The following is a 25081-nucleotide window of genomic DNA, read 5'->3' as shown; positions in this document are numbered from 1 at the left end:
GGTGGGGACTTCCTTTGGACCATCTTAGCCAAGGCAGCTTACAGTCTCCTTCTTGTTAGACCCACATTCTTAGCACTTGAACCAATTGAAATGGCTCTTCTCAGCTCCCAGAGAATTGCATGGCAACAACCCAATCTCTGTGACAGTATGTTTTAGAGAAGTTAAAAAAAAAAAGAAAAGAAAAGAAAAGAAAACACTAGTGTGTAAAGCTTGGTGAGAACGAAAGGTTAACATTACATTGGTTACCTGAAGTAAAGTTTGCTATCTTCTTAAAGACTTTTATAGTGGATCCATTTGAGATCTGAAAGCAAAGATAAAAAATATATGAGTTTTCAAAATTTAATGGATTTCTCAACTTCACCCAAGAATTAGATGGCTGGATGAATCTTATATTCTCTCACTTATTATATTAAATATTTATCAAGAACTGCTATGTGCTGGGTACTGACTGCAGGCTGGGGCTAGCCAGGTGACAAGTAGGGCATTGTCTCTGCCCTCAAGGAGCTCCTGGTCCTGTAAAGAAGGCAGATGGGCAGCAAGATGAAGGGAGACCAACGCCCAGGGGCCCAAGTGGGATGGGAGCTGTCCATGGCAGAGGAGAGGATGCAGGCATGTTAGGACCAGTTCTCTGCATTTCAGAGGTCGGGAGCAGCCTGGGCTAATTTCATTTCTTGACATGACTGCTTATTATCAAGAAAATGGTTATGTCCCCTCCAAATCCATATACTGAAATCCTCAGCCTGACTTGATAGTTTTAGGAGGACAATTAAATCATGCAGGTGTTGTCCTCAAGAATGAGATTAGTGTCCTTTTAAGAATAGATGCTCATTCTCCCTCTACCCCCTCTCTGTCTGTCTGTCCTTCCCCTTCCCCTTCCCCTTCCCTCCTCCCCCTCTTCCTTCTTTTCCTCTTCTCTTTCTCCTCTCTTTCTCCCCTCCTTCTCTCTTTCATATACCATGTGAGGATATAGTAAAAAGGCAACCATCTGCCAACCAGGAAGAGGGCTTCATCAGACTCTGTATCTAGCAGTACTAAGACCTTGACTTCCAAGTACTGGAACTGTGAGAAGTAAATTTTTGCTGTTTAAGCCCCCAGCCGATGTATTCTATCACAGCCATTTGAACTGGCCAAGACAGAGAGTAAGTTTGCATCCAAGTCTGTATCCAACAGAAGTACAAATCTTCATGATAAACTAATCATTTCCCCACACTGGGAACAACTTAAATATCTATGATTAGAAAGAATGACTAATTTTGGGACTTGTCATGCAACAGATTTTAAAACACTAAACATGAGCAGTCTTACTGCTTCCTGCCACGTGGGTGAACCTGGCCATCACAATGCTGAGCACAAGAAGTGCAGTGTGAAAGTGGTCATACTGGAAGATTTCACTGAAAGCACAGAAGAAAGTGGGGCTCATGACCAAGCCCACCTGGAGGGGTGTCTGTTCTTTGACCCGGGTGCCAGCTACAGGACATGCTCACTGGCTGCTACTTCACCCAGCATACTGCTCCCATTTCTGTAGACAGTGGAATTTTTAAAGAAAGTGGTTAAGGGCTTGAGAGATGGATTAGCAGTTAAGGCGCATGCCTGCCAAACTTAAGAACCCAGGTTTGATTCTCCAGATCCCATATAAGATGTAGGATGTTAACTTACTAATCTGCATTGCTGTGCCTATCAGTAGACCATCTTTTTTATGACTGTACTAGCCCATTATACAAATGTATTATAAAAATTGCCATAAGATAGAAATATTGATACATGCTACAATGTAAATGAACCTTTAAAAATGCGTTAACCGAAAGAAGCCAGCCGCAGAAGATGTACGAACCCATTTATGAAATACCCAGAACAGGCAAGTTGGTACAGACAGAAAGTTGGTGGCTAACAAAACCGGAAATGAAGAGAAAGAGTGCATGCCGGTGAGTCTTTCCGGGGTGATGAAAGCATTCCACAATTCGATCAATCGTGGTGGTGGCTGCACAACTGTCAATACAGCTAAAGGCACGTGGAAAAGGTGGGAGTCTGGGTGGTTGTTTTACTTAGTTCCCTCCTTGCTCTCGGGAACTGACCAAGGCTTGGTGTTTGCTCTATCCCTTTGCTACAGTCCTAACCCGAACAGATGAGTGTTAAGATATAAATTATATCTCAGCGGTGCTATTCACAATTGCTTCAGATTTTAATCGTATACATTGGCAGATAACTGCATTTGCCCCACAACCATGCTATTGCCATGCCTGTTCTGGAGGTGAAATCTGGGACTCCTACCTGGGCCTTTTGGGGTGGTGGAACCCTGGAACAAATGGCCCTCTGGTGCCTCTCTCCCTCAGCCTTATGGCTCTCTGGAAATAACCAGGTTATCAGAATGGACAAGCCTGCCTGGCAAGCACAACAGGATTAAACCTACTCTCCTTCAGGGGGCCCCCACTAAGGAAGCACACAGAGCAAGAGGCAGCTCACCAGAAGCCCCAGACACAGGTGTCCCGCCAGCCGCGTCCAGCCAGTTGCTAAGTTCAGGCCAGAGGCAACCAACTGCTAGTGTTCAGGGAAATCTGGACAGGAGCTGGCTGGGCCATCAGGCCGTGTCTACAGTAAGGATTCTTAACTCTTATTGAGCTCTTTGACTCGGCTTTTATTACCAGACATCCTCCTCTTTCCCTTGAGCCGTTCATCGTTTCCTGGCTAGTTTTTCAATTCTCTTCTATCTTTGATGCAATTAAAGTAACTGCCCTGTGCGGGCACCCCTTAACAATTCTCAGACACCACGCTTAGGAGAATGTTTGAACACGGTTACAAAATTCCTTCCCACCGAGAGCTGGATGTGCTGTCTCTAAGCCAGTAAATATCTTTTTATAAAAGGAAGCTAGTGATTCATTCTGGGTAATTGTCAAAGAATGACTCCCAAATGGATCCCGTTGAGTGTTGAGCCAATACTCTGCTACCGTCAGATGCTTTGTTTTGCCAAAAGCGAGCACCCTTTCTCTATAATCACCAAACGCCATGGATGGGCCTTCCGATAAGGAACGCTGCCAAAAGTTCAAATGTCTTTTCAAGAGCTGGCAATAACTTGCTGCTGGCATCATGCTCGAGCATTAAGATAGTGTAGACGCAGCTTGTACCAAGGAAATTTTACTCTAACTTATCTTCCAAGAGCCAGTGTAAATGCATTTTATTAGTGGGTGAGTTGGACATGTTTGAGTGTATTTCTAACTTCCACAGCTACTATGAGGCTAGAACATTTCAACCCTATGTGATGCTTTAGTACTATTATAAGGACAGAAAAAAACAATTTGCCAATGTTTTGGGGAAGAAAAGGTTCCACGTTCTATTTTGCCCAAGTCAGCTGCTGCTGAGCTACATGTACAAACGCCTTGGCATACAAAGGGTTAAAAATGTGATGCTGTTTGTTCCATCTGAGAAGCTCCAAAGAGTGACTTATTAATCGTCCTGTCCTACTGTGAGGCAGGGACCATCTTCTGGGCTCCTACTTTAGGGATGAAAACCAAATTAAATCAAAGAAAGATTAATGCCACTAGGTGGGTCTGCAGCAGGAATGTGTCGCCTACCCAGAGCAGAACAGCGCACGTGGCAACTTGATGTGAATCCATGCTGGTCTCGTGGTGTTCTAGACACACAGTGACAAGGCCGCACCCTTCCAAGGCTGCCAGCCCAGGCTGGAATATGGCAGGCGTTGACCATAGACTTTCCCATCACAATTACAAGTTGTGACTGCATGGGGAAGACGGGCTCATGCCAACCCTTGGAGTCACTCCCAAGATAAATCTGCACATGAATGTGAGATGGTTTGGAGATTATTCCAAAACAAAATAGATGTTCTAGAAATACAATGTTCAACTCCTATTTAAAATAGTCATTTGGCTTGACCTAAGAAAAAATAATGGAGTTTTATCTGTGAGTTGGTTAAAAAGAAAAAAAAAAACTCAAAAGAGGGTGATCGATACAAATTACTGCAGAGAAACCCTCATGGGGTATCTCTTGTTCTGAAAGAAAGGGTTTCATACAGAAGAAAGATCCCATATTTCTGGCAACTACCCACCAATATCGGCTCTCCTTCCTTTAATAGCGAACAGCATCCCCCACCTGATCTCTGTTCACCCTCGCCTCAGGCTGGAAGCAGATGAAAAGGGCATCTTTTGTTCGCAGGGCCAACCTGAGGGGTAATCTTGTTCAGTCCTTATGAAAAGGGGGCTCTTGAGAGCATGTGGAAGGGCCATTAGAACACTCTACACAGACATATCAACTCACACAATAGAACTCTGAAGGATCCTTGAAACAGAGGAAGGGCCTAGAGGACTTGCTTCTCCAGTGTTCACTGGAAACTAAGTCTAGCCAGAAACAAATCCCTAGGACTGCTCAAACCCTGAAGGACTGGGTTTCCCAAAGCATGAGGCCCTGGGAATCTAGGTGCTCCTGAACCTAGTGGGGTTGACACGGCTGGCCCCAAAAGTCCAAGTAGGCTGAGTGGCTGGAGAGATGGCTCAGTGGTTAAAAGCATTGTTTCCAAGCCTGCCCACCGAGTTTGACCCTCAGCACCCATGTAAGACCATGCTGGTCTGGAGGTTAGGAGCATGGAGCCCAGGCATGGATCTGAAGCAAAGTTACCCTCTGGCCTTGAGCATGGCCATGATTTCTAGAGTAAGTCCTCTTTCTGTCCCCTTGGCCGTAAGAGGAGCTGTGTGACCTTGGCTGAGTTTCATAGCCCCTCTGGGTCACGGAATGTAAATAATAATGATACTGTTCTCTTAGGGCAGTAAGGAGGAGGAAAGGAGCAGCTCTTGGTCAAAGCCCCTACAGCAACAAGTGGTACGGAAGCAGCCCCATTTTGGCTAAAAAACGTGCATCAGGTGCCGAAGAGATGGCTCAGTGGTTATGGGCACTTGTTTGGAAGACCTAACGGCCTGGGCTCGGTTCTCCAGTACCCCCATAAAGCCAGATGTACAGAGTGGCACATGCATCTGAAGTTCATTTGCAGTGGCCAGATGCCCTAGTGTGTCCATTTCTCTTTCTCCCGCCCTCTCTCCAAGCAAATACATAATAAATTTTTTAAAAATCTTAAAAATAAGTATGTAAAGACATCATACTCCAAAAGACTTTCAAAGGTGATCCAATTTTTAAAAATATTTTATTTTTATTTATTTGGGAGAGAGAAGTAAGCAGAGGGAGGGAAAGAATGGCATGCCAGGGCATCTAGCCATTGACTCCAGATGCATGTACCACCTTGTCCATCTGGCTTATGTGGGTCCTGGGGAATCGAACCTGGGTTTTTTTTTTTGGCTTCACAGGCAAGCACCTTAACCACTAAGCCATCTCCAGCTCCCCATTTTTTTTTAATTGTAGGAGCAGAGATGCTTCCTTAAACTTCACAGCTCAAAGCAAGGTGGATGATCTGTAGAGAAAGCTTCCTGTCCCTCTGAACACCTGTCCTGCATCCTCAAGGCCACCCCACAGCAGGGGTGACAACATGGTTGAGCAAACGATCACATAGAGGGATCAGCAGAAAGAGAGGAAGGAAGCCTCGACTGCAGAGCCGCCAGTCTCCCAGTCTCACGGGCCAGCATTCGCTGACCTCACCAGTGGGGTCCCCTTCATAACAAACACCCTAGGGAGCCTCAGCCTGTTAAGGAAGGTTTAATTATAGGGAGAACATGCCTCCGGTTGAATGGTTTTAAAGACATCTCTCATGTAACCCCTTTCTCTGCACAAGACAGAATGAGACTGGAGCAGAACTTTGCCCTCCTCTGCATTGATCCGATGGGAAGTGGGAGGGATAACAAGCGCCCGTCTAAAAGCGCCAGTGTTGTGAGCTTTAACGGAACCAGTGCTAATGGATGATGCCGGACACTGACTGCCGCCGCTGCCGACAAGGAAGGCAATCGCCACAATGTTGGGGGTCAGCCTCGAGGTCATTCAGTAGGTTGACAGGGCATCATCACCAGGAATTTGGAGCTCTGGGGGCTGCACCCAGTCCATGAGAGACTGTATCCTACTCTGTCCTCTGAGCTCCTAGAAACCTTTTCTACAAATATCCCTAGAATGAACTGTCCAGCAGGAACCTACTATATCCTTTCTGCCCAAGGGACAAAACAAGCCCAGAGTCAGGCAGGCTCACACGCCAGCAGCAGCGTCTCTGTTTAGACAGGAGGAGGAACTGGCCGTCACTAAAGATTAACTTTAAAGCCTAACTAATTTGGACTAATTGGAGGGAGGTAAGTCTGAATCACTTAGAACTCTGAATTAGACCCTATTTTTAAATGAAATATAGTTTTTGGCTTTCAAACACATACAGTGACTCAAACTAGGGCGCTTTAGTAAATGAATAAGAGTGATAATTAGCATCTTGTCTCTTTGGAGGGAAAAGCAAGTACTTGAGGGTTTTTTGTTTTTTTTTTTTTTTTTAAACAAAAGGGCAAAAGCAAACGTCAGCCCTCTCAAATGATTCGGAATTTTGCGTCTGTGGAGGTGCTATTAAATCAAGTGTAGACTCACAGGGGAGGGGTAAGAGAACAGGGTAGGTGTTTTCCTTTGCTTGCTCTTTAGGAACCAGTCCAGTCCTGGAAGCCCCGCCCCAGTGACCTCCCAAGCTTCCTTCCATCTCTCTGCATTTATTTGTCTCAGAGCTTAGCTTTTTCAACATAAGGAGAATCCTTTAAGCCCTCATGTTCCAGTCTTGTCATTTATTACCACCAGGCAGCAACGCTGGGGTATGAGGCCAATAAATCATTGGGACGGGAAGTGACTACAGACCGGATTAATTTCATTATCATCCTTAAGCAGATAGGTGTCTGGCACACCGATGTCTCAGTGAAGAGCGATGCTGTATCTCTCCTGACAGGCCTCCCATGCTTTGCAGACAGCTAGCTGTGTGTTTCTGTTTTCCCTGCTGGAGTGACCAGTCCTGCCTTGTCCCCATTAATGGCAGTAGTGGTCATCCTCTTCCTTAAGATCCCACTCCATGTCACAAGGTTGTGAGGGAAGGAGATGGGCTGCGGGGAGGCTCAGCAGAACAAGGCCACACTCTACCAAGAACAGCAACATGGTACATCGGTGCCTGCGCCCCTTCAAACACCGCATGAGCTCAGTTCACAGACTTGGGGAGAGAAAGATGGCTCGTGGGTATGGAGGTCTGACCTCACAGTTAATCAGCCTTCATAAGTTCCACCACCTATCCACCTTGCGCTCACTACCATCTCCTGGGAGAAGCCCACTGATGACCAGCAGACACGCTTTGAGGAAGCTCAGTTATTTCAGCGTGTTCAGGAAGTTTCTCTGCTACCTGCCCAATGTGTAGACTTCCCTGACGCTTGGGTCTCTGAGGTGTCATGTGTACCCTTCACCAATCACAGCATTCACCCAGCATGCGGGTCATGAGCAAAGAGGAAATTTAGAACTTCTTTAGAGCCAGGACACCATACAGAAGGTGAGAAGTCAGCTGTGAGCACTGTGGGGAGGAGAGGCTGGGGATGCTGACAGGCCCTGCTCAGTGACCACGCACTGGGCACACCGCATGCACGTATCCATATGATAATTCACTTATGGTTTTTCTAAGAAAATGCTGCACAAGACCAGGCTATCCCATGGAAACTGCTGAATGGGGCTGGAGAGATGGCTTAGCAATTGAGGCGTTGTTGCCTGCAAGGTCACAGGGCCTAGGTTCCATTCCCCAGTATGCCCAGATACACAAGATGGCACATGCATCTGGAGTTTGCAGTGGCTAGAGGCCCTGATGTGCCCATTTTCTGTCTCTATCTGCCTCTTTCCCTCCCCCAACCTCAAATAAAATAAAGTTTTTTAATAAAAGAATGTGGGACAAAAAAACAAAAAAAAAAAATTAAAAACCTGCAGGATGGATTGTCAGCAAGCATGAAAACTGAAGCCCCGTGAGAGGGGGACATGTGACAAGCACTTCACAAGAGACAGTCATGCTTGCTTGGGCTCTTTCGAATGAGCAACTAAGGAAAGCTTCTTCCCCAGAAGCAAGCAGTCCGCAAACCATGCCGCAAATCAGGGAGTCTTTTTGTTTTTGTTTTTGTAACCTGGTATTGGAGATTATCCAATTCATTTAGGACCGCAGATGAGGAAGGAGATGTCAAGGGCAAATCTTAGTCTCACCTCATAGTGGCCAATGGTGTTTAGCTTGGTTATTCCATCTTCAAGGATCACAGAAGAGCTGTCAATGTCCAGAAGCTCTTTTTGTCGTGTGCCTACTTGAAGCTCTGGGGGGAAAAAAGGGAAGGAGGCGTGTCATTGCCTTTTAAAATCACAGTAAATGAGGAATGCAGGTTAGGTGGTAAATATGGTTCAGTTGATAGAGTGCTTTCCTGGCATGCATGAGGCCCTGGGTTGGCATGGTCCTGCACACCGGTCATCTAGCACTTGGGAGGGGACGCAAGGAGGACCAGGAGTTCAAGGCCATCCTCAACAATACAGTGAGTCTGAGGCTAGCCCAGGATACATGAGACCTTGCCTCACAAAAAGCCAAGTTAAATAATAAATAAAATCACAGTAAAATATGTCAGTGTCAACGTGTTACTTTTACAAATATAATTGGTAAACTTGTATGAAATGGGAAAGGTTTGTCTGAAGGGGTGGAGGTACACCAGCCAGATGGCTTCTGGTTTGTGTTTAGAGCACTAACATTTCAGATCGAATTCCCTGAAATGTAACGCTAAGGCCAAGCCTGGAAGTGGAGACTCCAAAAGCAAAATCAAACATCATCTGAGGGACTAAACCAGTACTTACATACGTGTGTGTGTGTGTGTGTGTGTGTGTGTGTACGCTCAGCACAGAGGTCCAGGTTGAGCCCCTCTCTGTGGATACTGCAGGCTTTACGTGCTAACACACCAGCAACATGCTACAAACTCCCCATGGAGGCCACCAAGTCAGAAGGTGGCCATGAATGTGTTTTCTTTTCTTGAACACTCACAATGTCTTATGAATTATGCTAATGACAACTCAGCAGTGACATTTAAATATTAGGAGATCGCACACATACAAAGGGACTTTTGATTTCTTTTCTTAAAAATATGGTAATGGGGCTGGAGGGGTGGCTTAGCAGTTAAGGCGTTTGCCTGCAAAGCCAAAGGACCCCAGTTTGATTCCCCAAGAACCCACGTAAGCCAGATGCACAAGGTAGTGCATGCATCTGGAGTTTGTAGTGGCTGGCTGGAGGCCCTGGCGCTCCCATTCTCTCTCTCTCGAATAAATAAAAAAATTTAATTTAAAAAAAATCTGGTAATGGCTGAGTATGGTGTCTTACATCTGTAATCCCAGTAGGCTGGGGCAGAAAGACCACCATGGGTTTGAGGCCAGCCTGTCTACACAGAGAGCCGCTGTCTCGACCTCCACCCCAAATCTCATAACAGTGACTGCAGTCCACAGGGTGACTTTGCAGAAGCCACATGGCACTGCTCTGTGAAATCGTCTTTTTTCCAATTAAGTCAGACCTGGCCATTTCCTCTTTCTAGGTGGTTACATTCAGTGCCTATGTATTTTCTGCCCCTTTGGGCACCTGAATCTGTCAGCTCCTGAGCACAGTTGCTCCTGTGGTTAGAATTGTGGCTGACTTCTCAACTTTACCTCAGCTTCCTGACACTAGCCTTGAGGGACATTTGGAGAATCAGCAAGCATTCAGTAGTGTGCTGGGGTCGATGGACGGTGTCCCCATTTGCTTGCGGACCCCAAACCCAGGAAGAGCCTGTGGCTCTATGATGGACACCCGGGGGCAGGGCTAAAGTGGCCGCAGGCTGCCTCCCCTGTGGCTGTGGGGCTGGGGACTGGGTGTGCCCATTTCTGCTGTGGTGAGAGCCACACCACATTTGCAAGATAATCTTCAAGGCAAGGAAGCTGACGGTCTGGGTTGGGTTGGTCCTGGTTTCCTGGTGAGGGGTGCCCCTTCAGCCTGTCTGTAACCAGAGGAACTGAGCCTTCTTCAAGCTGCCCAACGCGGGCCATGGTAGGGAACGTCAGAGGGCGCACAGGAGCATCTAAGCAGCCCGCTTTCCTTGAAGCAGGCCATGAAATTACTGTCTATGTGCATGGCCTCATATTCCTCAGGCCACCTTCTAGGCTTTTCTCAATGGCTCTAGCAGAAGTTTTGATTGGAGGGGGAGGATTTTAATTGCCTGCTTAGTAGAGGCCTACCACCATACATGGATGGGAGATGAACCTTGTTACACTGCCTGTCACTGCTGTGATCCTACTCTTCTTTTCAGTCCCATTATCTGCTATAAAATCCCAGAGTCTCCTGGGAGGGCTGTGCCGCAGAGCTCAACTTTTAACATGTTGATGAACATTTGAGAGGAGTGGGGCCCTATTCGCTCGCTCATGCATATGCTCTGCTCCGCAGTATACCAATAGAGCCCGCAAATGAATTCATAGCAGATGCCGCTGCTGGGGGAGGAGGGAGAATACACTTAATGCAGGATGTGATTAGCAGGAGGAAGATGACCTTTCCAGCAGGCTGGAGTTAACACTCAGTGGCTGAGCCACCCACTAATGACACGCTCCGTATCACAACAAACAAATCAAATGCCAACGTGAAATGCAACATGGCTGAGGGCATGGGGTTTACACCTTTCTGTATTTCCTGATGCAAGGTGATTCCATGTGGTTTTGGGGTCAGCGATCTCATGAATCTGATTTACAAATACAATATTTTTAAAAAGTAGCATCTTTGGAGGGTGATGCCTCTAGGGAAGAACCAGAGCGAAGCAGTTCCTAGATCCCGGGGCATGCCTTCTGGGGACAACTTTGGCCCTATACACATTGCCAAGCAGAAGTGAGGCAAGGAAGGAACTCCTCAGGGGTTAGGATAAGCCTTACCTAGACCAATCTCATTAACCTGAAGTCCATAAGGAGAGCCGTTTTTGCTTAGGAATGCTTGGAAAATCTTTTCTTTGGCTTGGCCTATGGTATCACAGTCAAGAACGTTGACTGAAATATTCCGACAGACATCTGCACTCTCGTTTTCTGGGATTTTTTCAAAGACAACGTTTAATGCCTGCAAGAATACAAACAGGTTTCCAAGTCTATTAGATAATTACAATCTGAAAGGCATTCATAAAAGACACAAACCTTGGCGAATCCTACTAACACCTCTGACAGAACATTAGCAAACACCGTATTGCATTATACTCCTTTAATCTCGTCTCCATAATCCATTCATTTCAGGGATAATGGCAAGGAAAGTAACAAGTTAAAACTCTCATTATGAAGTAAGCATTGGATAAGCATATTGAGGAGGAATATGTGTGTGTGACACACACATATATATCAATATTCTGAAAATGGTAATTTCTGATTTCATCCTCAAAAAAAAAAACTTGGAAAAATTCCATAGTAAAGTGAAGGCAGACTGGTGATTATCTTTTTTATTAACAGGACCACAAAGTCCCACAAGTGAAGTTTCAGGTGACAGGAAAGGTTACAAGGTCCCCATATTGATCACACCAAAGAGGTCATTTTCTTTAATCTGCAGCATTAATTATGGTAACACTCATCTTACCCTCTACTTTCAACATCTTCAGTCAGATGTTGCTGGAGCCCTCATTAAAGTTCTGAGATCCCCACCCTGCACTATTCTTGCATTAATTACATTTCAGTGCCATTACTTAACGTTTTGTCAGTTAACGTTCTCCCAGTGCAGCAAAACCTCACATCAGACTAATGGGGGAAGGCAGCCTTTGTGTATGTGTGGAAACACAGAACTAGGGAACATTTCCACAATAATTTAAAGGCAATATCAGGTTTGCTTTGTCTAAGAACAAATACACAGATCTGAGAGAACAATGTTTTACTCGCTATGGAATTGATAACTGGGGAGAGCTGAAAGCACTTTGTAAATCGCCTAAGAGGATTCGGATTCTCAGGCACCTTAGTTATCACTGAGTCAGAAGGACTGGAGTGTGGTATGAAATGCAGAGCAAGCCTGGCTTCATGAGGGAATGTGAACTGTAAACAAAGGAAAACATGCATGCTATGTAGAATAGTATCCTTATGAATACCTAAGCTTTACAGAGCATAAAGGGCATAAAGTAATAGAGAGCTTGCTTAGCATGCATGAGGCCCTAGGCTCCATTTTCAGAAAAAAAAAAAAAAAATATATATATATATATATATATATATATCATCAACATAAAGTGTGTATAACAGGACCTGCCTTCTGGCACAGTTAGGAAGACTGTGTAAGATACCATAAGAAGTGCTGAAGGAGCCAGGCGTGGTGGCGCATGCCTTTAATCCCAGCACTCGGGAGGCAGAGGTAGGAGGATCACCGAGAGTTCAAGGCCACCCTGAGACTCCATGGCGAATTCCAGGTCAGCCTGAGCCAGAGTGAGACCCTACCTCGAACAAGAAAAAAAAAAAAAAAAAAAAAAAAAAGAAGTGCTGAAGGGCTCAAGGATATCCACAATGCTGATAACTGGTTTGGCTGATGCAATGGCTATTGTTTCAGCATGCTTGATTTGGAAGCAGAAGCTCAGTCCGCACTGAGCGGCACGACTGACTAACCCGCACAGTACCCCAGAAGCTCCCAAGCAGCACTGAGTGGGGCTCCCGGCTTCAATCCCAGTCCATCACCAAACTGCTGCTTAACGTCTCCATTTCTCACCAGCAAGGGAGGACTAGAGTGCTGTTCCCCAAGGCTCTGGAGATGAACTGAGTTGATACACTGCACTTAGACTGGAGTCCAGCTGACCAGTCCTCAGGACATACGTTTAAAGCCAGCCACAAATACAGGAAGCCTCTGGAACTCGGGGTGGGTTCTCAGGATCACGTTTCATTTGGCTGTTGTGTCTCTAGAGCACGTTCCTTAGCCCCTCTGTGCCTCGTTATGGGGCCACGGCAGCTTTTTGAGGTCTCTTTATAAGGGCACCCATCCTATCAAGGCTTTTGCCCTCCTAACCTCCACATCTGTCGGAAAGCTCTACTTTTGAGTATTATCATTGCGGAGTTAGGATTTCCGAATCACGTAGTACACTGGCATTCCAGGGCCCCACAATCACATGGGGTGGTCCATAACATGTATGTTTCAAGAATTCTCTCGTCTGACAAGATTCAGTGTGCTGTGCGGTTATTCTGGTTTCACAGAAGCCTCGGGGTCACTGAGGTCAGTGAGGCTAAACAGAGGGTTCTAACAGTGGAAATAGTGCCCGCCAAACACTGAGCTTGGCAGTGTCTGATCTCTGACTTCCTGGTAGTCTCTAGAACTGTGTACTTCTGGTGTTGACAAACCACTGAGCTTATGGCATTTCAGCACAGCAGCCCACATGGGCAAAGACAGATGCCTTACATCTTGCCCCTACAACCCCAGTTATTATGATGTAAGAGTCACTTTGGTTCAGTCTTAACCCAATGATTTAAACTCCGGTCAGTAGAATCTGAACTCCTATTGATCTCAGTGTGTGGTTCGGGGAAGTCTCTGTCCTAGCATGAGGTCACTCTTGCCTGTTGTATGAGAATATCGGGGTTCTGGGCCAGCCAACCACTTAGCAAGGGTTTAAAATGCCTCTCTGATGGGGAGGTAATATGATGGAGAATGGAATTTCAAAGGGGAAAGTGCAGGGGGTGAGGGTATTACCATGGGATATTTTTTATAATCATGGAAAATGTTAATAAAAATTGTGAGAAGATAAAAAATAAAATAAAATTTAAAAATAAATAAATAAAATGCCTGTCTGCTTAGAGACAAAACAAGAGAAGCAAGGAGAAAGCAGGGATGCTGAGTAAGTAAGGCAACTGCTACATGGACCGTCCGGAAGACTCTACCGTGGTAATGACTCACACCCAAGTCCTTGTGTCATTTCTCTTCCTTGTGGGTGTTTCTTAGAGCTTCCTGGGTCAGGACTGCCAAATGCATCTCAAGACATAGCTTCTTTGTAAAGCACGTGCAGGTGTGCACACGTGTTTGTATGGGTGGAGGCCAGAGGACAACCTTGGATGTTATTCCATCATTTTTATATTTTATTTCTATTTATTTATGAGAGAGAGAGATGGGCACACCAAGGCCTCTAGCCTTGCTAAACGAATTCCAGATGCACGTACCACCATGGGCAACTGAGTTACATGGGTTCTGGGGAATCGAACCTGGGTCCTTTGGCTTGGCAAGCAAGCACCTTAACCACTAAGCCATCTCTCCAGCCTACAATCCACTTTTTTTTTTTTTTTTTTTTTTGGAGACATGGTCTTTTATTATTGGCTTTGTGTTCACCAACTAGGTTAGGCTAGTTGGCCAGGAGCCTGGGGATCCTCCTGTCTGCCTCTCCGGTGCTGGGATCACACATGTGCACACCTCACCCGTCATTGTCACATGGAGTCTAGAGATCAAAATCAGGAACTCATGTTTGCAAGGCAAGCACTATACTAACTGAGCTATCTTCCTAGCCTAAGACATCTAATTTGTAATTGGGGGCAAGGGAGTGCTGGGGATCAAACTCAGAGTTTTGTTTATGTTAAGCACACGTTCCACTAATAAGCTGTACCCTCAGCCTCAAGTCATACCACTTTCAGCCCCCCCTAATATGCCAGTAAAGGTGGTTTTAGTATTAACTATGATCCAAACTTTAGAATTAGGAAACTGAACCAAGAGGGACTGAGTGACATGCTCCCGGGACACAGCTGGTAAGTGACAGAGCTAGGAGGGGAGAAAACCTGCTTTGCCTCACTTCGAAGTTGGTGCCATGGCTCCTCGGGCTTTGGTGTCTCTCCTGTTACCTTGGCCATGACTGATCTTCCAGAACCCAGATGCAATGCAGAGCCTCTCCTGACTTGGAGACAGACGCCAGTCCTCTTGTTTCTCTGCCTGTGGCTGCTTAGGGGGGTTGACTATGGCAAAGCCACTTCACAAGGGTCTCCAAGATACAGATGAATAAAAACCACCTTTAATCAGAGCCCCAGCTATCCCGGCTTGTTTAACAGCTTTATGGGTACTTGTGAAATAACATTCTGTTACTACCTAAAGGGCACTATTGTCTTTAACAAAAACACCTCTTTATTGGCAATAAATGCTCTTTAAAAATGTAACCAAAAGGGGGGAAAAATCCTAACTGGATGTAAAATAATGTAAATCTGCCACTGCCTCCACAGCTAGATGGGTGGAAAAGAGGTAAAACGGCATTTACAGAGTCTACGGGGAATTCTGAGAGGAAATTCAGACATAAATTGATGCGTGCTTATTCTGTGTGCCGGCAATGCTTAGTGCTCAAACAGCGGCTTCCTAGAGTATGCATATAGCACCACCCCCAGATCTGCCTCACCTCTTAACAGCCCCACCCAAGGGCTGGGGACACCTCCTGGGTCTCCTTTCCATGCTGGAGAGTAGTAGTCCCTGGCTCAAAGGGTGTATATCACAGGGCCTGTCTTCAACACTGCCCCATGGGGAGGTCTCCCCACTGTATGTACCATCTGTGCACCAGGGTCCCCAGAGCCAGTCTCCTCTGGGCCCTCTTTGTTATCTGGGGGTCTTTAAGACTCAGTCTTTGGCCTCAGATCATCCACGACATATTTGTGAGACACAGCAGGATAACACATGACTGTCAGGCACACTTTGGTCCCCTCAGTAAGTGCTCAGGGAATTGCCTGTGGGCAGGAAAGGAGGGTGGGGCACAAGCATAGGACTGCTCCCATCTGAAATAAATAAATAAATAAATAATGACAGTCACAACAGCAAAAGAAGCGCCAAGCCATTTCTAGGGGTGTGCATCCGAATATAGATGTTAATGCTGGTAAGAGGCCTCTGAAGTGGATCTCAGCAGCATTCCCATGTTACAGATAAGACGGGTGCCCAGAGAGGCTCAAGCAATGACTTCAAGCACTCTAGGTCCATGTTCTGTTGTCAAGCACTTGGAAATCGAAATACGGAGTTCAAAATATGAGAATGGGCACTGGGGAGATGGCTCAGTGGGTAAAATGATCGCTTGAGTTTGGATGGCAGTCACTCACCTGAAATGCTGGGCACTGTGAAGGCAGAGAGAACTGTATTCCTAGTTTTACTGGTTACTAGACCAGTCGAATCAATTTCAAAAAACAAGTTAGTTGATCAAGGCTCAGGGAATCTCAGGGAAGAGGAGGGCAGAAAGAACTGAAGAGCCGTAGGGCAGGAGGGAATATCCAGAGGCATTCCCTGCTCCCATGACTGCTGCAGTCACAACTCCTAACCCACAACTCCATGGAGAATACTAGCAATCCCACTAAGGGGGGCCCTCAGCGGAGTGGGGGCAGGGAGGAGGGAAATGATGGTACCAACACATGGTGTATCCTTACAAAGTTCCTACTTAATAAAATAACACAAACAAACCCCCCAAAAAAAGAAAGAAAGAAAGAAAAGAAAAAACGAGGTGGAGAGCAACTGAAGAAGACACCTGATGTTGTTCTCTGACTTCTCCAGGCATGGTCAGACTTGTGCATGAGTACACACACACACACACACTCACACACACACACACAGACAGACAGACAGACATGTACATATCCATGCATATACACCACACATATATAAACACCTCTCCCCCACAAGCAAACACACATGCCAAGAAAATTACAAAAATGTTTTCTGGAAATCCTAGTCCAAATCTATAGGATGCCAATTTGTTTTCAACACCCACAAAAAATAGTTGAAATGCTCTAAAAATATACACGGGTCTCTTCCACAGACGTGTGTCCCTCTGGTAGGAGAGCCGGCCCCGAGGTCTCTTACTTCCTCAGCACAAAGTGTCCAACCAACAGCCATGGGCCCAGCTAGGTTCGGAGGTGCTCTTGGGGAAGCCTCCTCTCTTCCTCCACCAGGCAGAAGGCATCTGCCCAAACTCTGGACAGCGGCATGGAAAGATTTTTAGACCAAAAAAAGGGGGGAGAACAGTATTGGGGGGCGATGTGGCAAACATCCTGTGAGCCTCGGTCAAGGCCAAAAGGTGAACAGGGATGGCGATCCAGGGTTCCGGTGTGGACAGCTGAGCCTGTGGCTGCTCCCAGAAGCTGAAGGTTGCTCACTTCTGGTCTCCTGAGCTGCAGTTATTTCCCTGCTCTTGCTCACCCAGGAGCCCCTGGACCGATTTTCTCCTGCACTACAGATGAATGGTCCCCAAATCACTGTGTCCATGCTGAGGGAGCTCAGGCCATTGGTGGACATGCCTTCCTTTTGCACCTATTATGTGGAGGGTATGGTAAGATGACACCAGGAGCCCCAGGCATTGATCTTGCTGGGAGGAGCTGGTAGACTGGAAGAACTGTGGGACCAGCTCCAACTCTAAGACCTGGCTGGCTATGGTAGAGACAGATGCAATGCTGAGAGCTTTCCTTCCCTCGCTTGGAGGGGACATTCGTGGGAACAGAACTCAGGGAGCAGGCATTTGACCTGAGTTTGCAAATAGACTAGTGAAGGAGATAGACATGGGGATGCTTGGCTTACAAGATTGGGGAGCAGCAAGTCTTAGACTTAAATTTGAGCCACCAGGCCAGGAAATGCAGACACAGACTTGTACTTCCTGAGGGTGGAAGAGTGAAAGGAACCCTTCTGGGCCATGTTTTCTTTCCTCAAGCCCCACCTGCTACTTGGGGGAGAAGCCCTGCACTATTTTTAGGGGAAAAGGATGCTGGAGAGAACACAACTCAAGATTTTTAACAACAACAACCAGCGCCTATTAGGTACTTACCATGTCCGGGAATGAATCTGCTAATTCCCTCTAACCCTCACAACTCTATGAAGGTACTATTATTAGCCTCATTTAACAGATGGAGACAGGAGACACAAAGAGGTTTGGAAACTTGTTCATGATCACAGAGCTGGTGAGATCACAACTATGCTATGTACGAACTCCTACTGAGAAGCCAGGAGGCGGGTCTACGGGCCCCCTTTGCCAAGGGCAGTCAACCCCATTCTGCTGAGGTTCTCAACCAGTGCTATCACAGGGGATGATGGTGGGACCCAGACAATGGAGCAGAGGAACCTTGACCTCCTGACTCTGGCTGGCATCGAACCTCGCTGACATCGCGGACCTGGAGCGCCTGTGGTCCAGGTGCCACCATGGACATGCCTGCAAGAGCTCCTTGCCTCTGCTGCTGCACGTGGCCACACGACCAAGTGCTGGCCAATGGCATTAAGTGGATGTGGTCTGTGGCAGGCCCTGGGAAGCTCCCTTCAAAGACAGCTGCTGACCATCTGTCCCCTCTCTCACTGTCCTGCCTCAGCAGTCCTGTGCAGGAAGGTGGGAGGCGGCTGGGTAAAGACGGAACCTCTTTCCAAGAAGGAAGTTGAGGATGTCCCAGCAGAGAGACCCCTACTAGCCCTGCTCTTCCCAGGCCTGGGTCTCAGGCTGGGGAGGAAACAGCATCTGTTTTGCTTTGGCCTCTGCTCTGTGCAGCTGCATTGCATCCTAATGGTCAGGGACAAAGCCTGTTGTGAGAGAGCTCAGGCGGGCCAGGCCATCTGGAGAGCAACAGCCAGAGTATGCTGCAAAGAACAAGATGAGGAGGCCTCGCTGTTCAGCAGAACACCCCAAACCAGCCTCCTTAGTAGTTGTCCGGGTTTATCAATGCCACCTCCTGCCCACGCCTGTCTAGCAGTATGCCATTTGCTGTCCGTGTCCAGACATACGAGTTAAATGTAATAGTGATGGACTCAGCTTAGCAATTCCCTTGCATCCCTATCATTAAGAAATAATTAGGGCTGGAGAGATGGCTTAGCGGTTAAGCGCTTGCCTGTGAAGCCTAAGGACTCCGGTTCGAGGCTCGGTTCCCCAGGTCCCACGTTAGCCAGATGCACAAGGGGGCGCACGCGTCTGGAGTTCGTTTGCAGAGGCTGGAAGCCCTGGCGCGCCCATTCTCTCTCTCTCCCTCTATCTGTCTTTCTCTCTGTGTCTGTTGCTCTCAAATAAATAAATAAATAAATAAATTAAAAAAAAAAAAGAACTAACTAACTGGTGCTGGAGGGATGACTTAGCGGTGAAGATGTTTGCCTGCAAAGCCAAAGGACCCAGGTTTGATTCCCCAGGACCCACGTTAGCCAGATGCACGTGGTGGCACATGCATCTGGAGTTTGTTTGCAGTAGCTGGAGGACCTGGTACACCCATTCTCTCTCTCTCTCTCTCTCTCTCTCTCTCTTTCTCTCTAATATACATATAATCAACTGGACTGGAGAGATGGGTCAGCGGTTAAGATGCTTGCCTGCAAAGCCAAAGGAGATAGATGCAATCTCCAGGTCCCACGCAAGCCAGATGCACAAGGTGGTACATGTATCTGGAGTTTGTTTACAGTGACTGGAGGTCCTGGCATACCCATTCTCTCTCTATCTCTGTGTGCCCCTTTCTCTCAAATAAATAAATAAAAATAGGATATTTTAGATGTTTCTTTTATTTATTTATTTGATAGAGAGAGAGAGAGAGAAAATGAGCACACCAGGGCCTCTAGCCACTGCAAATGATCTCCAGACATGTATGCCACCTTGTGCATCTGGCTTCTGTGGGTACTGGAGAATTGAACCCGGGTACTTAGGCTTCGTGGGCAAGAACCTTCACTAAGCCATCTCTCCAGTCTGAAATAAATTTTTTTAATAAAAAGAAATAATCAGGGGCTGGAGAGATAGCTTAGTGGTTAAGATGTTTGCCTGCGAGGCCAAAGGACCTAGGTTCAATTCCCCAGGACTCATGTAAACCAGATGCACATGAGGCACATACGTCTGGAGTTCGTTTGCAGTGGCTAGAGGCCCTAGAATGCCCATTGTGTCTCTGTCTCTCTTCTCTTTTTCTCTCTCTCTGCTTGCAAATAAATAAATAAAACTTAAAAAAAAAAATAACCAACTGGAAGGACTACAGAAGGAACACTTCTGTTTAGTGGACCTCAAAGGAGATAGGAAAAACTGTCATACAGAATGAATACATCTTCTGTGCCAGACAAGGTGGCTAAACCTTACATGGACAGGTGTAGCTTTCTATACTGACTGTTTATTGATGAGGAAACAGGTTGAGAGGAAGGGAAGTGACTTATCCAAGGTCACATAGCCAGTCAGATAAATGGCTGCTCCCAGAGTCAAACCTCAAGCTCTGCCTCTTTAATCCCCCACAATCCCCACAGCACATTCCTGCTTTGCCAGTGGTTTTTTCAACCTCACTTCACAATGACTTGGGGGCTTCAAGTACTGAGGAGGCAGAGACGGTTGCAGGGACTGCAAGGACGTATCGAAGGCAGGGCTCCCCAGGGAAGGGTGATAGAGCTACCTCATTACTCCTTGGCCATATCCTTGGCCAACAAGGGCCAGGCGGTGGCTGCATTCTTGCCAGGATACCTTATATTTCTTACAAAGTAATTGTAAAGGAATTTATTGCAAACTGGCAACTTCATCATAAAAAGGCCTTAGAGCAGTAATAGCTTTCATTAAATAAAACCCATAAAATATACTTCTAATTTCATTTCAGGGCCAAGTGAAAGTCAAGAGAAAAGTCCAGTTCTTATCCCAAACCCCAAAGAAGCTTCTAAGGGCTCAGGAGAGCTCTCTCTCAAGTAAGTAAATAAATAGAAGAATACATTTAAAAAAAAAAAAAAAGCAGCAGCAGCTTCTACAGTTTTCTCAGCTGGAGTCAGTGGCCCAGGACACCCTAGCAGCCGTCCCCTCACCCAGGACACCCTAGCAGCCGTCCCCTCGCCCAGGACACCCTAGCAGCCGTCCCCTCGCCCAGGACACCCTAGCAGCCGTCCCCTCGCCCAGGACACCCTAGCAGCCGTCCCCTCGCCCAGGACACCCTAGCAGCCGTCCCCTCGCCCAGGACACCCTAGCAGCCGTCCCCTCGCCCAGGACACCCTAGCACCCGTCCCCTCGCCCAGGACACCCTAGCAGCCGTCCCCTCGCCCAGGACACCCTAGCACCCGTCCCCTCGCCCAGGACACCCTAGCACCGTCCCCTCGCCCAGGACACCCTAGCAGCCGTCCCCTCACCCCAGGCCTTGCCTGCTCACCCTATCTCCTTCCTCCACTCGCCTCTTCTTGTCCTTCAAAGATGGGCAGCCCAGAGCCCCTGCCACTAGGGATTGGGCTCTCCTAACACTATAATGAGGGCCAGAGGAGAGTGGGAAGGAGCTTTTCCTATTTTGAAGAAAGGAGGAAAAAAAAGAAAAAGCTGATTGAGAGACTTTCTTCCGACTTCAGTTTCTCTGACCAATTTCTTTACACTCGAGGACTTTTGTCCATCCTAGTATGAACAGAACCATCGATTTACTTCAAAATAACTGATTTTCAATATTGTCACTGATTTTTCTTTTTTGAAAGCAAAGATCCCCATGAGTTTCAGATTTGTGGATTGTGGCAAGGTTTGCTATTGCTATTTGCCAAAAGGAGAGTAAAGAAGTGAGCCTTGGGGCTGGAGAAGTGGCTTAAGCAGTTAAGGTACGCACCTGCAAAGCCTAAGGACCCTGGTTCCATTCCCCAGTCCCTACATAAGCCAGATGTTCAAGGTGGCACATGCATCTGGAGGCCATTTGCAGTGGCTGGAGGCCCTGCTGCACCCATCCTCTCTGTCTCCATCTCTCTCTCAAATAAAACAAATAAATAAAATTTTTAAAAAAGAAGTGAGCCTTTTTTGCTTGGTGGTAGGGAGTATTCTAGTTCTTCGTCATGTCAAGTCCAGATTAAGGGTTGGCAATGTTTCGGTAAAGGATAGACAGTAAATGTTTCCAGCTTTAAGGTTCATGCAGGGTCATGCTGTAACTACTCACCTCTGAGCCGAGAAGCAGCTCTAGATAAAAAGAAAATGAATGCACGTGGGTGTGTCTCAATAAAACTTTATAAAAAAATAGTTGGAGGAACATGGCTCAGGGAAATTTTGCGGAAGAGGGGGCGGAAAGAATGTCAGAGTCACATGTTGGGTCATGATTTGCAGAGACATTTATCATACCAATAACTGTGGGCTAACTCCACAATGCACGACCCATTTACATCAACAAGAAGGGTCCAATGGGAGGGGGTAGATCACAGATGAGTCTAAACAATGGTATCAAACTGCCTGTATTTACTGAAAAGAAAACTAATAAATTAAATTAAAAATAAAATAGTCGGAGGACTACATTCAGCCCCCAGGCTATTGATTGCTGATCCCTGTTATCTATAATACTAAGTTCATATGGAAGGTGACAATGCCAGTAAGACGAATCTAGAAAATGCTTTACTAGCATCACATGATTTGATAAAAATTACTATTCTCAAAAAGGTTCAAATATAAATAGTGATTGTAATAATGAAAGAACAGAGTCACATTTGAGCTATAGAGAAGAAAATTAAATACTGCTGCACTTAGGTAAGTAAATTATTTTTTAATTCCAAGATTATAAGTGTGAGAAAAAAGAGTATGAAGAGGAAAGCCAGCGAAAGCACTCACTTATAGTTAATTTTTCATTTTCCATGGCTTGCCATCAACTCAGGAATGACTTACCTAACACGATTATGAAAAGTAGCTTCACTCTTTGATCAGCAAGCTCAGAACACTAACTACGAAGCTAGTAATGGTTTCAGTATTATTGCCAGTCATAATGGAAATGATCTGCACTAGGGTAGACAGAAAAAGAAAAAGAAAAACGAGAGCTCACGAATTGTTAATTAACGTCACTGTTTCTCCACAAACGTTAGGAGTATTAAAAACAAGATTGCTGAAGTGCAAACATCGGGATCTAATGAACAATGGGATGTAACTGAAGGAACAGAGAATGACTTAATCAGGACAGTGGGTACTTTAATTATGGGACTAATGGGTCTTCCACAAGGACAAGCTCAGTGGAACCTGGGAAGAGGTTAGGAGAGCATCGTTTGGGAGCACATGGATGAGACAGTGAGAGCCAATGATCTGTTAGATATGAAATATTTTATTAAAAATGATTGTCCCCAAATGGTAACTGCTGGGCAAAGGCAGATTGGTATGGGCTGGCATAAACCTTCAATAAACCATAATGGAAGAATTGCATTTTCTGCAGGCGTGTCCCTGAGCTTTGTCAAGAATTTCTAATAATCTTAAAGACTTTCTTATAGGTAGGAGATGAGTGTAATAATGTGTTTGTCGGAACACTGTTTCCCAGGGTTGCCAAGATGCTATCTCTCTGATACAGCAGATTGGAAGCTCATTTCCTGGGTTTAAGAGTTCAAAAAACCATTTCTCGCTTCACTTTGATTACAAGTCAACCTCCTCTTGCTAATTCAGCATGCCTGTTACGAGTTATTGGTTTTTCTCATCTCCTCTTGAAAGTGAAGCGAATGTCCTTTCTCCCATGTGGCACACTTTCCTGGAACCGAAATCCTGCAAGTTACAGGCCTTCTGCTCTGCAATCGTGCTCTTGACACAGGCTGAGGTGGCTGAGGGCCTGACACTCATCACTACCACAGCCTAGCGGGCTGGGAATTTCGCAGGGGAGGCAAACCGCTGAGCGATGGGCCTTACTGCTCTTCTGAGCAGCTGGATATGAAAGGAAATCTGGGGTGCTGCGCGGAGCAAGCTCTCTGCTGAAGTGTCAGGGCCAGAGCAGAGATCAGGGTGGTTTGACTTATCGAAGGGCAGCCTGGGTACCTAGGACAAAGCCCTGTGGAGCTTTGCTTAGATTTTGGAAAATCAGAGGGATTTTCTTCCTGAGATGGAAGGGGCAAAGCCTCGCTTCCCAGAGTCCACTTGTGAACATATTAATTTCATATAAAAGAAGGTGGCAGCAGCCGGGGGGGAGGGGCTGGGAAGATGGCTCCGTGGAATAGTGCCTCCCACACAGTGTGAGGACCTGAGTTCAGAGCCCCAGTACCCATGTAAGCTCAACAGTAATGACAGTGTTTAGGAGGTGGAGCCAGGGCATCTCTGGGATTTGCTGACTAGCAAGGCTAGCTGGATCAGTGAGCTGTGGGTTCAAGTGAGGGACTTTCTCAATAAATAAAGTGGAGAACGATCAGGGAAGACACCTGAAATCAACTTCTAGCCTCCACATGCACACGCACACATGCACACAAACCCCACATATGTGAACACGCGTGCACATGCATGTATACCACACACATAAACATGAAAATAAATAAATAAAGTGGCAGCATGTTGTTATATTCAAGAAAACACCCTATGTCTGAGGGAGAATATATCCTAATCTTCGAAGTGTGAATCTAACCCTTAGGTTGTTCCATGAGGTGCTATGTTTCTGAGCATGCAGCCAAACAGGGGCTTGGGACTCTTTCTCAAACATGTCCTTGCCATGGTACCAGGCCAAGGTGCTCATGTGGCTGCTCTAGGTTTTCCTGACTTTCTTTGGAAGAATTTACACACACACACACACACACACACACACACACACACGCGCGCGCGCGCACACGCGCGCGCGCCTTGAATCCAGTTTGTTCACTACACCGTAGTTCTCAATTACATGAACCACCTCAGGCACATTAACAAAGCGAGCCTTCAAACCACTGGGTGTACAGCCTGAAAGGGTGTGGGGAAGAGAAGTGGGAGAGAGAGGGGAGGAGGGCCGGGAGGAAGGGAGAAAATTAGAAATAGGATAGTTCAGGCTTGGGGAACTTGCCTGAAAGGAAACGAAAAACCTTAAATTTTTTATATTGACCTTCTGCTAACATTTTGTCACACACGCTTCGCCTGGATCGTATGCCCCCTCTCCAGCTTCTAGGATAATCAGCCTTCACAAGAAGGAGGTTGGGACAGGTCCAACAAAAGGCATTAGGAAAGTCATTCTTAAAGGCAAAGCCCCCAGGAACAAGTGGACCACCCCTCTGCCCATCTCCATGCTCCCCACTGGCGTCACCGCTGGAAAAGGAAGACATGTAGGTTTTAATTTTCCATTGCCTTTTCCCCAGGGTCTATAAAGGGGAAAAATGTCAAGAGTCAACATAAATTTCTTCAACATCAAGTAACATTTTGATGATGAGTTGAGTGCTAACAAATCAGAAACACATGGTCTTAATTGACTGTGAAATAAATAACGTTTCCAAATGAAAGGGAGAGAAAGTGTTCAGATGTAAAGCATTAAAAAGGCCTCCAACCTCAAAAAGTCCCTTTCAGGCAGCCGACTTTCCCCCCTCAATCCCACCTCCTTTCCTCTCCTTCGGGCC

The 25081-nt window shown here is 46.4% G+C and overlaps 1 protein-coding gene across 1 annotated transcript in view; it reads right to left on the bottom strand.

Moving 5' to 3' along the window:
• Positions 1–25081, bottom strand: part of Plxnc1 (plexin C1) — a 181198-nt gene that overhangs the window by 13418 nt on the left and 142699 nt on the right. Inside the window, exons 22-24 of the mRNA XM_004650180.3 lie at positions 10843–11020; positions 8131–8234; positions 247–301 (exon numbers count right to left, since the gene is read on the bottom strand). Coding sequence (XP_004650237.1) covers positions 247–301; positions 8131–8234; positions 10843–11020 — 337 coding nt within the window. The remainder of the gene's footprint in view (positions 1–246; positions 302–8130; positions 8235–10842; positions 11021–25081) is intronic.

Source organism: Jaculus jaculus, chromosome 6 (genome assembly GCF_020740685.1).
Source record: "Jaculus jaculus isolate mJacJac1 chromosome 6, mJacJac1.mat.Y.cur, whole genome shotgun sequence".
Classification (NCBI taxonomy): domain Eukaryota; kingdom Metazoa; phylum Chordata; class Mammalia; order Rodentia; family Dipodidae; genus Jaculus; species Jaculus jaculus.
The sequence above is the reverse complement of the archived record's forward strand: the minus strand, read 5'-3'. Positions and strand labels throughout refer to the sequence as shown.